Source organism: Platichthys flesus, chromosome 3, assembly GCF_949316205.1.
Source record: "Platichthys flesus chromosome 3, fPlaFle2.1, whole genome shotgun sequence".
NCBI lineage: Eukaryota > Metazoa > Chordata > Actinopteri > Pleuronectiformes > Pleuronectidae > Platichthys > Platichthys flesus.
In genome coordinates this window covers 23745806-23760642 of record NC_084947.1, presented here as the reverse complement: position 1 = coordinate 23760642, position 14837 = coordinate 23745806, and the positions used below count along the sequence as shown (strand labels likewise).

At 41.7% G+C, this 14837-nt stretch overlaps 1 protein-coding gene across 1 annotated transcript; it reads left to right on the top strand.

Moving 5' to 3' along the window:
- Positions 1-1427: 1427 nt before the first annotated feature.
- sfrp1a (secreted frizzled-related protein 1a) lies at positions 1428-14609 on the top strand. Its single transcript, XM_062384789.1, has 3 exons — positions 1428-2210; positions 5578-5658; positions 12936-14609. Exons 1-3 carry the CDS (start codon positions 1688-1690, stop codon positions 13259-13261), a joined length of 930 nt encoding a protein of 309 aa, XP_062240773.1. The 5' UTR covers positions 1428-1687; the 3' UTR covers positions 13262-14609.
- The last annotated feature ends 228 nt before the right edge of the window (positions 14610-14837 follow it).

Genomic DNA, 14837 nt, shown 5'->3' with positions numbered 1-14837 from the left:
CTGAAAGGTCTGCATGTGCTGCATCCACACTTAAAATCAAATTAAGTGCTTTGTTTTGTTTCTCTTTTCTCTCTCGCTCTGCAGGGACTGTTAACAACACAATGGGATGCAAATTGGGCCACATTTAAATAGAGGGATTTCACACCTTCAGTCTTATCATGGAACGAGGCAAAGCTGGGAGGAGATGGACAGCCACGGTTCAGCAAATTGACTTTAGCCTGTTGTTTGTAATTAGGTTTGGATAAAGAAACGTTTCCACGACGTTTGCACGTCCAGCAAAGGAGCTGTGAGCCCACCAGCCCCCATTTGATAAGATAATGTACCCGAGAGCTCGTCTTGAAAAAACTGTCTAAGCACTGAAAACTTTACAACCAAAGTTACATTCTTTTGCAGGGAGTGTGGTAGCTGATTTAATAACAGAGTAAATACTTTTCTTCTTTTTATTTGGGAGGCGCCTTTCTCTGTCCGTCAGGACTCACTGTGCTCCCAGTGACACATATTTGGAACCACTGGAATGATAGTCACTACACTACACTCAGTTTGTGCATCTTGTGTGATTTGAGCTGCAGAGCTGAGAATTGACTTTATAAGATAAACATAAATATAAAATATCTACGACATTTTTTCTTTCTCTTATTTCTCCCATTTGTGCTCTTTTGAATTTAACGGTATGTTTGTTCACTCTTTTCACAAAATAAAAAAAAATTACAAAAAATAACAATGAGTGATGCCAAGAAATCATATTTTAAACTAAATAATGTGTTTCTAAAAGATCAAGGAGATCAACTATCTCCATCCTGATCATCTATATAGGCCTGCTTGAGTTGAGAAATAGAATAAACAATTTAATCCAAGTGCAGATTGTTAGAAAGAGTTATTTAAGTTTCTTCAACACATCGGTAACTTTTGTAAAACAAAGGCTGGGTATTTCCTGGTCCCTTCCCTACAAATGCATTGTATCCTCAGATGTGGCAGAAATGCAAAAACTAGGTTTGCTATCCACTCATTCTTCTGTAAATGTGTAATTTTTATTAAGCATAAATAAAATGTAGGGGGACCAACTTCAACATCCTCCGAGTGACCCAAGTTGTTTCCTGTACCACACTTTAGGATACAGTATGAAAGCAAGCCCCAGAAATTCGGCTAAAGGTAATATTGTGATAAACACGTTTATTCTGCGTAACATGCTTGCTACTTACCCACATGCCACATATTATCTGGAATCTCTGGTTCAATATAGCGTTAAGATAAAGGAAGTACGCGCGGGGGAGTAAAGCAGGAGTAGGGGGTTCCTGGAGAGTTTTTACACAGTGGGTAATTAAGAGCTTTGACTGACAGCACAGTGCCAAAAGGCTCAGGCGCGCACCGATTGGCCGGAGAGCACTTTACAATCTGCTCTTTACCAAGCTCCGCGCAGGCAGAGCGCAGTCACCTCCTCAAAGTCTCACAGGAGCAGGACGCACGGGAGAAGCGCGACGGGGCTGCAGCCAGAGGAGAGTGCCCGCAGTGTGGACCTTACCCAAACCAGACTCTCGGCACATTTTACGCACGTCGATCAGCAGAGCTCGGCACCTTTCTCCCTACATTTGTTTCATATAATTCCGATTTTCTTCATGAAGTGAGTCTCTTGGTTCGCCTGTGTGAGCCGCACTGAGCTGCATTCACGTTCTTTTCGCAAAGAGAAACAATGAGGTCCACTTCTGAGTCGTTCTGGAGGATGGTTCGGCTGGCGGTGACGGTAGCGCTCCTGTCAGTGTGCCGTGCCTCAGAGTACGAGTACCTGAGCTGGAAGTCGGACGGGTACAACGGCGGTCGCAGCTACGGCAAACCCCCGCAGTGCGTGGACATCCCGGAGGACCTGCGGCTCTGCCACAACGTGGGCTACAACAAGATGCTGCTGCCCAACCTGCTCGAGCACGAAACCATGGCCGAGGCGAAGCAGCAGGCCAGCAGCTGGGTGCCCCTGGTGCACAAGAGCTGCCACCCGGGCACGCAGGTCTTCCTCTGCTCGCTCTTTGCGCCCTTGTGCCTGGACCGGCCCATCTACCCGTGCCGCTGGCTGTGCGAGGCCGTGCGCGATGGATGCACCCCCATCATGGAGTCATTCGGCTTCCCCTGGCCGGAGATGCTCACCTGCGACAAGTTTCCCCAGGACGACGTGTGCATCGCCATGACGCAGCCCAACTCGACCGAGGCCACCAAACCGACAGGTATTACGCACAGCACAAGCCTCCTTCAGCGCGTTCCAGATGTTCACACATTGTCAGTATTTATCACTGCGCTTTTCAACATTGATAAATTAAGACAGACTCAAGGGACTGTGCATATTGCTATTTCAAACGTATTTTTCTTGTACAATTTTCAATGACTGTTTGAAACCTGTCTCTGTCTAATTAATACCAGCACATTTACCCTTTTATTACTTATCTGTAATATCTCACAGTTTGTTACCATCAACTAATTTAATGTGTTTGTCTGTAAAATAACAAAATGTACTTTGGTAGAGCACTGACCCGAAACCTTAAGTTTCAAGAGAAAAGTAAAATTTCTATTGATTCTGATTTGCACTTAGTTAAATGTTCATCTTTATTTTCCAACATGTTGAGTAGCTGCAGTTTCAAAGCTTTTCTATATTCTGCCAGGAATTCAATCAAAAATGTAAGTTGGCCTACAATTAGATTTTTGCCTTGGGATGTCATATGCTTCAAAGTAACCACTAAGTGCAACTTTAATTTTGAAAAGTAAACCCCCTCTTTCTACACACACACACACACACACACACACACACACACACACACACACACACACACACACACAGGGAAACAACCTCACCGGTGTTTTCAGTAGTATCTTCGACCTCAGTCACATATCACACATCTTCAGATGCCAGGTTTTGTCTATACCTTCAGTTTCTAAATTCCAAAAGAAAAAAAAAGGTGAATTTATTGTTATAAAAAAAGGCAGATAAATGCAGCAAATCATCCCATTAGAAAAACGAGAGGTTTCATGTTTGGTAATTGACTATTTCAGGATTTTTTGGTACAGCTAACTATTGACCTCCTGAACATTAGCCTCACCAACCTTTGTGTGAAACAGCCACCACTTTTGCCACGGTGTCAAAGTTGACGCCGCCGCAGTTTAACAGGCTTGAGAATGTTATTTCAGCAGGGAAGGTGTGTTTGCAGATGCAAATCCCAACACAAACAAACCAAATACAACCTTTTGGGTGAGGAGGGTGAGGGGGTGGTGCTGAAATCAGCCGTGAAAACCTGGATTTGATCCCTTTTTAACAACTGTGACCCTCCACACCGCCCCTCTCTGCTTCTTAAAGATGTTCTCCTGTAGTCACATTCAGTTTACGATCTACTGTGGATATTCTTTCATATGAACGTGAAGTTGCCTGCTGATCACGCGCTGGGATGTTGTACAAATTGGAAAAAGTCCTCTAACAGATGGTAGTCATTTATTTCAAGGTGCATGTTTAGCTGGAGGACAATGCCGGGAGGAAATCCAGCAGCGAGAGGCGAACCTCTGCGTCGATTAATTCCCATTTTCTCCCGAGCCATCACTGACAAATGCATCAGAACTGATGAAAGATGGAACGTTGAGGACATAATTTAATAGCACACGGTTCGAATAACTCGTATTTAAATACACTCTGGAGGTGAGCAAGAGCTGTGCAGCTCCCACCTCACTCTACCCCGCCGCCCTCCCCCTGGATATCATTTATCACTAATGGCTCCTTGGCTGCAGATTCCCCAAACCTGTTGGGACTGTGTGTGGGTTGGTATCGAGCAGAGTCAGACAGTTTCATCGGTGAAGAGAGAGAGTGGGGGGGGGGGGGGGGGGGTGTTTGTCAGCCTGATGAGCCAAGCTGACAAATACCAGAGAAACCCAGAAAAATGCATTAAGGCAACAGGTCTGGGGAAGATAAAGCTTGGGGCTGATACGGAATCGTTTTTGTCCGAGACCTCGGCCGCTCCGCTCGGCTCCCTGCTGATCACATAGAGGTGAGGAGGGGGAAGTACAAGCACCTCATTCACTTTGACCATGAACTACGGGGGAAATTTCCATCGTCACATCATCAACTTACTTACATTTCAATCTCGAGCTGTAAACACAACACCTGAGGTCCTTTGCGCTGAACACGCTCACCATAAATGGGGGGACTGTGGATCATCCAGCAATTGCACAGAGCTCACTGTATCTGCAGACGGGACTTCTCCCCTGTGTGTGTGTGCAGAGGGGGGTGGTGTTACTGACGGACATGGTGGTATGGACGGAGGCCCATTTTTCTGTAAAAAGAGCTCCCTTCTCAGGGTTAGTGGGGACCACACAGAGCTACAAGCTCTCCAGGCATCACCTGTTATCATTTGTTGTCAGCGCTACAGCGATAAAGAAAGCCGGCGTTCTGCAGCAGGTCAGAGTCGGGCCTGTTGAAGCTGGACTACTCAGGGGTGTCATGCAGTTTTCTTTCTGCCATATATACTCTTATGGAACGCAGTGATGTGTAATGATAAGGTTGATGAAGCCCAAAAAAAAGCAGGCTAACTTTTTGAGCTGGTGATAATTGGTTTAAAGGAGAGCCAGGCTCAAGTAGGCAAAGGGACTGTGTGACTCTGTAAACAGTGTCTGTTTTCACAAGCTCTTTACACCTGGGTGCTACTTTCACAAGCTTTCGTTAAACACATGTAATGGACAACTGGCAATGGGGAGAAAAACTATTTGTTTTCGCCTTCTTTGCCCCTCTGCTCCGTCGATCCACATCCAAGCTGTGTCACTGAAATTCACTTTGGGTGAAAGAAACGCTGCAGGAGGCTACGATCGCACCGCAGGTCCAACTCTCTTTTGAAAGTAGACTCAGCTGTTTGGCATCAAGCAAACATTTGCGGTAAAAATTTAACAATCTTGTCAGAGAAATATTTGCAGGTTTGCCTCTGGATTGAAATTACTTTTTGGCCCAAACAATCTTGGCTTTGTCCTCAGGTTTTGTTATTCCAGTTGGATGATACTTTCTTTTTTTTTATAAATTTTGAGCATTCCATTAAGTTGGATTTAATATCATTACCTTTCCTTCCTCTCAAATTTCTCTTACTTTATTTGGAATTCAAGGGTGTCTACAGAACTGCTGACCACGATTGAAACGTCCATTTGAAAAGTGTCTAAATGTAAAAAGAGTGACGAAGACTTTTTACTCCCGGCTATAAAAGCTGAGGACATTCCTCAGTGAGGTCAGGTCATCAGACCAAGGGACTGACACCAGACACTAGAAAGGACATCTGCATGTTCAAAGGGTTTCATTAAAAGATGAAAATTAATTAAGAGCATGAATGTGATTTATCTTTTTCAAGAATTTAAAACTCCTCTTCATCCCAGACAAGAAATGACTTGTTTTGTTTTCCTCTTGATTCTTCGTTTGTTCCTTTGCCCACCTCCCAAATGGTTGGCAAACGGAACCAATTCTAATAATTAAAACCATGTCAATGATTTATTGCTTGTATCAACGCGACTTGTATTTTTGCCTCTTCTCTGATTTCTGAAACGTGGACCTCATTTTTTTCAATTTAATTTTCCCAGGTTACTCCCCCATCTGCCCTCCATGTGACAACGAAATGAAAACAGACGCCATGCTGGAGCACATGTGTGCCAGCGAGTTTGGTGAGTGTCATCCGAACACCCATTGCGCCGACGTACACGCACACAAACAGCATGCAAAATACACTACACTTGGCCCTTTGATACGTTTTGACATGCATCACAGCGCTTCAGACGATCAGACGAGCAGCATGAGCTGGTCGAGCTTTATAACCGCCCATGAATTCTGAAGTATGTAGAGAATGTAGAGCATGGATCATTCCCGATGTATGTCCACCTCGTATATGGCCACACTTGTCCATATTTGGAAATTTTTGCGGTGAGATCAATGATCTCTGTCTCTGTTAAAGTTACAAGCAGAGTTTTATCTCTCGGTGAGATGTACCAGGCCTGTCTGGTCTGCTAACGGATGATGTTCTGTGACTAATGAATTGCGGTCATTAAAGTGTTTATGTGGCAGATCCTCGCTGTAGTAAAGTGAGATGTTTGTTCTGCTGTCTGGGCGGACTGTTGTTCCAGAACACCCTCTGCACACTGGCCAACAGCCACACATAAATGTCTTCTCAAATTAAGTAGTTAATGATAAGCAGTGAGTTTTGGTTTTTCTTAAAAAAAAATGTATCTCAAAAATAAATCTCAAGAAAAAAACTTTAAATTTTGTTTGGTTTAGTTGACCAACATGTACTTGAGCTGTCACTTTTTATTATACATTTAAATCACCACTCGAAGGAAGTAATATATTAAATATTGGATTTATAACGTTCTGTTCAGTTTTAGTTTTCGCAGCCCAACCCTTATGCTAGTATTCTAACCCACTCCTGTTTCCCTAAAGCTATTGATGTCAGTGGAAAGGGGAGAAAATTAGCGAGCTATGCTAAATTATTGAATAAAAGACCAAACTGCCCATAAGCATTTTGGTTTGTTCTAAAGAAATGATCAAATGGTTCCAGTAACCAGTTCTAAGTACGTTATCAACTCTATCAACATTATCAACTCTCCCGACTGAATGACTAGTGCCATAGTAATATAATCGGAGAACTGGCTGCAGAATCTGACCAGAATTTGCCTTTCACACATGCACATCTTGACATCTTTCTCTGTGTCTTCTCTGTATATGACACCGTTTTTTCACCTGGGGATATTTGTTTTATTTTCTATTTAAAATGTGTGCGTCTGAGAAGCATCATCAACCCCCCCACTCGCCAGAATTGAATCCAGTTTGGATCAGCTGATGTGTTCACACGTCCACTTCTCTTGGATTCTACTTCTTTATCAGAGTAGGCAAGGTGGACCATTTCATTCAGACATTTGCGTTCACACATGCATCTCCTCCGGAGAAAATAAGGAGGAACTCTGGAGTCCAGCGCAGGTCTGAAAGCACTAATGAATTTTGAATAAATCCAAATTCATTAGTGCTTTCCCTCACACGTAGCATTATCGGTAACTAAGACACCACCTAAAAGGAGATGAACTGTTTCCTGTTTCAGTGGCGTGTGAGATGCATTTTCAGACATGTTAGTGTTGAAAATGATTGTTTCAAATGAACGAGAATTACTGTTTGGTAATTAGCTGAAAATACTTCAAACCAAAGGCGGCTTCTCTCATTCATTTCAGTCCAACTGCAATGGTAACCAGACTGAGAACAACAGGCAGGAAGGAAGATATTTTGCTGATTGAGACGAAGTTTAAAGATATCTGGGGATTTGTTTGAGCTAGTTGCACTTAAAAAAAAATTAGAAATCATTCAGCTCAATAAAAAAATCACAAGCTGAAATGCAGTTATGAGGACTTCCAGGAATAACATGGGCATGATGCGCACAAGATGCAAGATGTTGGTCTTTCATGTTTTATTCACTGGCTGGACCAAAACTTGTGGCAGCTTGAATTCCAGGTGCCTCGCCGAGCAAGCATAGACTGGACGCACATTGGAAACAGACCCTCTTCCAGTTCTCAGGAAAAGATTGAAGTTACATTTGTTTAACGAATTGCCTTGTTGTTTATGCTGTGGCGATGAGACCCGCCTTTTTCAGTCTGCGTCCTGCCTTGCCAAGATGAGAGTGGCACCATTATTGGCTTGTTTCATCTCGGATGAAGACAGATGTTTGTTTTCCTTGCTTGTCACAAGTCACCAAACCAGCTGACACGTGGGGATACACAGACAGATTAAGTATCAGGGCGAGGATGGGACACTGTGCCACTTAGGTTGCAGGTTTGAACCCACATGAAACCGACCTGTCTCGGTATGCAACCAACGTAGCTGTGATTTCAGTACGACTTGATTGAGGCGAGTAAAAAACAAATGCCTGACAACTTGGCAAGCTATAGCATCGCTGGTCGTATCATTTGTTTGTTGCTTTTTCCAGCCAATGGAATTCAGCTTTGGTCTGAGCAGCTATAAATACACCAGCTGAACCCACACACAAGTAATGCCTCATCTTGAAGGAGTAGAAAATATGCTGATGAAAAAATCCCAAGCTTTAATCACATGTTTTATCCCACCAGCGCAAGATAAGGCTATAAGATAATCATTCTGATTGCATACTGCTAGTTATGACTTGACTGAAAGTGGACAACATGGTGGGGAGAGGCGTGCTTGAGGAGCCCGTGTTTAAAATCCAAATTGCAGACAAGCCTGTCTGTTTTGTTTGGAGAAGACCACAAAAATAGATATGATAGATAGATACTTGCTCTTCTCTGTGGAGCACGGACCTGGAAAATCATGAAGAGGCTTGAGGAATGAATCAGTGACTTTCACTGAAGTCTTTATGAATCTGTGTGGACCAATCATGTGTGAAATAACCCACCCTGGCACTGGATTAGCATTTTTTCATCCACTAGAAACATCCTTTACTGGAAGTTGTGAAAGATCTGTTTTCAGTTAAGGTGGAAGTCAAGCGTCACTTTTGATAATAGCACTGTTTCGATCATTTGACGCCTGGGTAGTCATTTCCCTTCAGTTGTACAAGCGCAGTTGATTTGTCCGAGTGGTTTTATCCTGATAAAAGCGTAGAATGCAGCAGCAGCACAGCTTTTGACCTGAGGTGGTTGGATGTGGAGTTTCTCTGGCAGCGGAGGGAAGATTCTTGTAATTTATACGTGTTATTTTAGTTTATCAGGCTACATCCGCATTACTACGTTTTGGTGTGAAACCGCGTCCACTCTGCTATGTATATGCTTGGCACTAACACTACTTTAGAGTTTTATTAGAACAGAGAAGTTTTTAAAGGCTGCTGGCCCAGTTTTGTTTGAATACGCCGTGGGGCTATATTTTAGTCAGGATGGGCAGAAATTGAGGTCTGGAAACAATAACTTAGACACTCACAACTACTGATTGGGTCTTTATAGTCTTGACATAGCCTTAGCTGGTTGGTCAGGCTCCTTTAGCATGTATCGGAAATCGATATTAGCCACGGCTACCTTTGTAGAACGCAACATAGATAATCCATTCCAAGTGTTGCTGACCTGTTTTCTTTGCTAACAGCTGTTGTGCAGTTAAGTTCTGCATTTTACCATGCTACAGCTGTTAACATGTGCAGGAGACGAGCTATTATTTGACTAATCTGTGACAATTCTGCAATTGACAAATAAGTGCTTCCTGTTTGCTCTGGCACGTACATGCCCAGTGTACGTAAGTGGTGACGTGATGTTTGAAAACAGAAAACAGTAGGATGGATTTAGCCTCAGTGCAGAACTTTGAGCTCACCTGGCGAGGACTGACACTCCCTGAGTTCTCTGAGAGCCTGATCTTTCTCCTTCTAACACACACACACACACTCATGCAGCACTCAGCTGGTAACAGATTAACAGCTCATCCCACTCAACACTTTGTTCCCACCACAATTTATCTCTGTGCTTAAGGTTTTATGGTACCTCATTGTCCCAAAACAAACCTCCAGCACCCCTCAATTAAATCTCCCCTCTAACCTCGGACAGTTCACTTTGTTGTCGGTGCCAAATGACTCCTTCCCTTTGCTGACACAGTAAACAACAGGGCGGCCCTGCGCTGGAGAACTGATCACTTCAGGTTATCGGATCCCTTGAGTTTCCATTATTGTAAATGGGGAGAGGTACACACCCTCCTGCTGGGTTTATGAGTCCCCTGGGAGCTGGAAGCCACTGAACCAACACAGGAAATCAGGCCAGGTGTCAGGGACCAGGGGAGAGAGAGGGCTTCCCAGCAAATAAACTGATATTAGAGACTACTGCTAAGAGAAAATATCCAAATCGAGTTTTCAGTATTCTTTAAGGTCTATATATATGTTTATGTCTGCAACATAAGAGCCTCCTCTTTACTATTCATGGAGGTTTGATATCAAAATTCACATTCAATTAAAAAGACCATGGTTATTTACTATAATTTACCAACAAAATAAATAAAGTGTTTCCCTTCTTGCAACCCTTTAAACCCCTCTATTTTTGCACATTTTTACTTGTTAGAGTCAGTTCAGTCATATAATGATTCTTCTGGTATCCAAAGAGGTCAAATATATCCAATGTTTCACTCAAGAAATTGCAAAGATGATCATCATCATTTTTGTTTCTTGGACACATAATATACTTTAAGTACCAAAGGTTAACATTATTTAGTATGGCTCTTTTCAGCACATTAAATGTAAATAGTATTTCTGGTATTTGATCAAGCCAACATTTAACAAGAAGATTAGAGAAAAGAGAAGCAATTTTGATGCTCTTTTGTAATTCTGGCTTTATTCCTAAATACAGAATACAATGAACTCTGTGGGCCTGTAAAACTAAAAAAGAATCTGTGAAGGAAAATCACTGTTTTGTTGAATTCCTCAAAACTCGTGACCACACTATGGCCAAAGCTTACAATGAAGAGTCACAAGTACACTTTGAAGCAGATATTTCGAATTTGAAGGGACATAAGCCAACAAGGTTCAGAATCGATGTCATACTCCTATTTACATTTATGATCGATCCCAAGTGGACAGCTCTAAGTACCTTTATTGTACACCAGACATCTGACTGCATCATCACATGCCTCTGGAGTGACATGCCACTGTGATCGGACATTAGTTCTCCTCTCTGTATGCAAATAAACACCTTTATTATTCTGTTTGCAAAGAACTACTGAAATGTTTTTAACAGAAACAAACTTCCTCTGTGAGTTTGTTTGAACTGAGTTTCCTGAGCTGTTTGACGAAGCTGTAATTTATCTCTTTTGGCCTTTCGAAATGTTCAAACGTTGAGGAAAAATCTGTTTACGCTATTCGAGTGCAAAAATAAGAACACATTTTTGGGTGTGTTCACACATAGAGCCGGACAGGGGCCTGGTTACTCCTTGGCTACTGGTGACACCAGTGCAGAAACAGCACCAGTTTACAGTCCATGTTAAGAATCTGATGTATGCTGTTATTCTCCATGATAATGTAGCAGCACCTCCACTGATGACCACGTGCTGGATGGATTGTTGAGCCACCTCACTGCTCTATCGCACATTATAATAATGTGCGGATGTGTTTGAAATCTCACAGGAAGACTGTTATTAGGAGAAAAGGAAGTGTTGCACAAAAGAATAAAAAAGTATTATTATCAACTAAACATTGAAGCAATTATTTCATTCTAACCTCTTACTGTATGATGTTGCTGGGGAGATTAAGCCCTCAAACAACACAAGGTGCAAAGAAAGGATCAAAGATTTTCAAGGATTGAGGATTTATCAAGATGAAGTCGTTTCAGGGGTGGGCAAGGCCTTCTCGTTTATGACTCACTAATAAAGAACGCTGCCCATTTTGATTTCACTGAACACTAAGCCTCCTCATAGAGACCTTTTGAGAAACTAGAGACGGAGGATAAAAGTCCTAATCCCTACCATGTGCACCCTTAATACTGGGAAAAACAGGGCACCTCTTTTTTAACACTTTAATTAGCAGGGGGAGATGCGAGCGCAGAGGAAGAGATGAAACGCTTGGAAGTTTCTTTTGTGCCAATTTGGGTTTTTTAAGTTGGACATAACTCTGCGAAAAGTGAGTCAAGAGGGATTTGGTCTCTAAAACTGGGAGGAAATTAGACACAAGTTGTATTAGATTTTTTTCGAGTCCGAATCTTTGCTGGAGCGTGAAGATGATTCATGCTCAATCAGGCTGTTCACTGCACTCTAGGTCACAAGACTTCATCTCTGATATGAATCAGTGGTTTACCCTGACACCAGCTCTGTCAGTTAGATTGAACAGAGTGTGCCATGCTCCTTTTTTCCCTTTCGTGCTGTCGTGCGCCACACACACACACACCAATGTGTGGTGAGAGAACATAATGTGTGGAGGCATATGAAGATTAGGACCACCAAAGTCTGACTCGTGCTCCATTTCAGAGGGGGAACTGGCCGATACAAAGTGATTAGAAGGTTAAATAGAGTTTAGTGAAAGATCAGGAGTATTATCGTGGAGCTGAAAAACAGATCAGAGGGGAGTAGAAGCCAAGTAGGTGTGCACCAATGCAGTGTTATGCACGGCTAATTGTTATAGAAAAATTCAAGGAACCCTTAATATTGGCCAGAGAGACATAGGTGCTCTCATAAAGTATATAGGCTACTCAGTATTTTCTTCTAAAATAAAACATTCATAACTTTTTACTCTCTAAGTTGAATTTAATGTTAGATCTTTGTTGAGAAGCTAAACGTGTCATTTTGGTGTCACACTAGGCTCACATGATTTAGTATCAGACAGTCTGTGATGCAGATATGGCTTTACATTACAGTATTGGCCTGAACCTGATTATAATGATGAACATAGAATCCTGAATTTTTTTCTAAGTCTCTGTTAGCTGTTCCTAAACAGCTTACATTTTAATATTCATAGTCAGCCATCAGGAGAAAACAAATCCACATCAGGTCTAATTTAGGTTAAGATAGATTTCTGCAAACTCCAGTATAAGTGGAATGCTATTGTAAATTGGCATAATTTCACATAACAAACAACAAAGAACCTATTCATTACATGTGTCCCCATGAGTCGGTGCATTATTTAGCTATAGGGCCTGTGAGATCAACAGTAACCTGTGTGCTAAAATAAATACTGTTACATCAACTATTTAAAGTGGGGTATTTAATTTTGTGTGGAGTAGATGATATTTACCAACTTTACAACTGACTTACTGTATCTGCAATAAGCTTATATTAGCCAATATATTCGACCCGGTTTATCAGTCTGTATATCACAAATAAAAATTACATCACACACCTTGGACACACTGAAATAATTAGTCTTGCTATGTACAAGGCTATTCATCAATATGACAACACTGTCAACTGAGGTGTTTAAACCAAAAGTGTTCAAAGCCACACCAAGTCGCCTTTAAACAATTGTGTTCTCCAATTGCAGCCATCAAGACCAAGATCAAGGAGGTGAAGCGAGAAAACATGGACCGCAAGGTGATCCTGCAGAAGAGGAAGAAGATGGTGAAACAAGGCAACCTGAAAAAGAAGGACTTGAAGAAGCTTGTGTTGTACTTGAAGAATGGCGCGGACTGCCCCTGCCAGCAGCTGGACAACCTGGGAAACCAGTACCTAATCATGGGCCGCAAGGTGGATAAGCAGTACCTCCTCACAGGCATCCACAAGTGGGACAAGTCCAGCACAGAGTTCAAAAAGGCCATGAAGAAGCTCAAGACATACAAATGCCCCGCCTTTGAGAATGTCTTCAAATAAAATGAATCCTGCACCCATCGCCGGTCGCATCTCATCCTATATATGAACTTGCATTAAGCATTAACATCCCAAACTTTGCTTTCTATTGTTCTGTTTATATATCTATATATCTTTGTATATTTACATATACTTTGAAATGTCCATTATCAAGTTTTAGTCCAATGTGGTGAGTGATGACACCACAATTAAAAGTTGGGGTTTCCTCTTTCTTTGTTTTTCTTTTGCTTAAGAAAAGGACATTGTAGTAACAGCCCCCCCCATGAAATCATTTCCATTATATGTGTATTTAGAAAACTTTGTTACACCCATTATCCTACATCTTAGTGGGTTATGTTGAAAGAGATAGTTGGACATTTGTTTTCCTACCAAGAGCTAGATGAACTGACTGATTCCACTCCGTGTCTGTACAGGTAATATGACGCTAGAGACGCCTACGTTAGCATAAAGACTGGAAGCAGGGTGAAACAGCTATGGCTTTCCAAAGGCAAGAAAAACACAGGTTGTCATTCTTACGTTTTGTTTTTTTGTACATATTAAACAAATAAAATATACCATGTTATTAAGTGAAATTTAGATGCGTTTAGACTGATTTCTTTTTGGGGGGGCAGAGTTTATGGTCGCTTCCTGCTTCCAGTCTCGCTAAAGTAGGGTGAACATGTGCTGGCACTAGCTTTGAAATTAGCATAGAGGAATGATACTGATAATTATCTATCTGTTGGCAGGAACATTTTCCAGCTATTCTTTTAAATATGTACCGTTTTGATCAGATCATAAATCTTAAAGTAAATACACTATAGAAATTGGCCATTGTGGTCTAAAAGCCAAACTACAGAGCAGCTCACGATTGGGTTCCTCTTGGGTAAGTTATTGACAGACAAATGAGAAAGTGCTGCTGTTAGCTGATTGTTTAGTCAAACTTAAGACTGTAACATCTACAGGTTGATGCTTTGCTATTAATTTCTTCATGTCATTGTTACATATTCTTTTTGTGACTTGAAATATCGTTACCACCGACCTGCGTCACAAGATAATGTGTAGAATTGTGTGTCAGATTTCTTGATTGTGTTGTGTTCACCTGACAGTTGGCTAAATGTTTTGACTACTTTGCCGTCTCGACATCCAGTCTAACTGCAGTAATCAGTTTTCACCTGTAATGGAAATGCCTTGTAGTCATATGTGTTGAAAAAAAGCAAAAGTTAGAAGTGCAACTGTTGCCAACTCTGTGCTGTTTTGGTTTGCTTGTCCGTTGTAGCACTATTTTGTTGCAGATTTGAATGTGAGCGGTGCATTTCTGCCTATATCATGTACATACAAATTTTACATAAATATGGAAAAACTGTGTCACTCATTTTGTTTCGTTTTCTTCTATGGGTTTTCTCATGACAAAATTGGCTTGCTGGTCAACTCACTACTTTGGCCCAAAAACATAGCTCAATATCAACAGGAAGATTTCTTGATATTGTCCAATCCAACATAAGTTTTTCAAGGCTAAAATGTCACCATGATTCTTTTCTTATAGTGAATGACACACACAATTTCACAGGTGATTAACATCAGTTTTCTTTGGTTCATTTTG

Bases quoted from the DNA above. Each gene is read 5' to 3' on its own strand.
- sfrp1a (XM_062384789.1), top strand. From the start codon at position 1,688: ATGAGGTCCACTTCTGAGTCGTTCTGGAGGATGGTTCGGCTGGCGGTG. The intron at 2,211-5,577 runs GTATTACGCACA...TAATTTTCCCAG, and splicing joins CGAGGCCACCAAACCGACAG to GTTACTCCCCCATCTGCCCT. The intron at 5,659-12,935 runs GTGAGTGTCATC...CTCCAATTGCAG, and splicing joins CATGTGTGCCAGCGAGTTTG to CCATCAAGACCAAGATCAAG.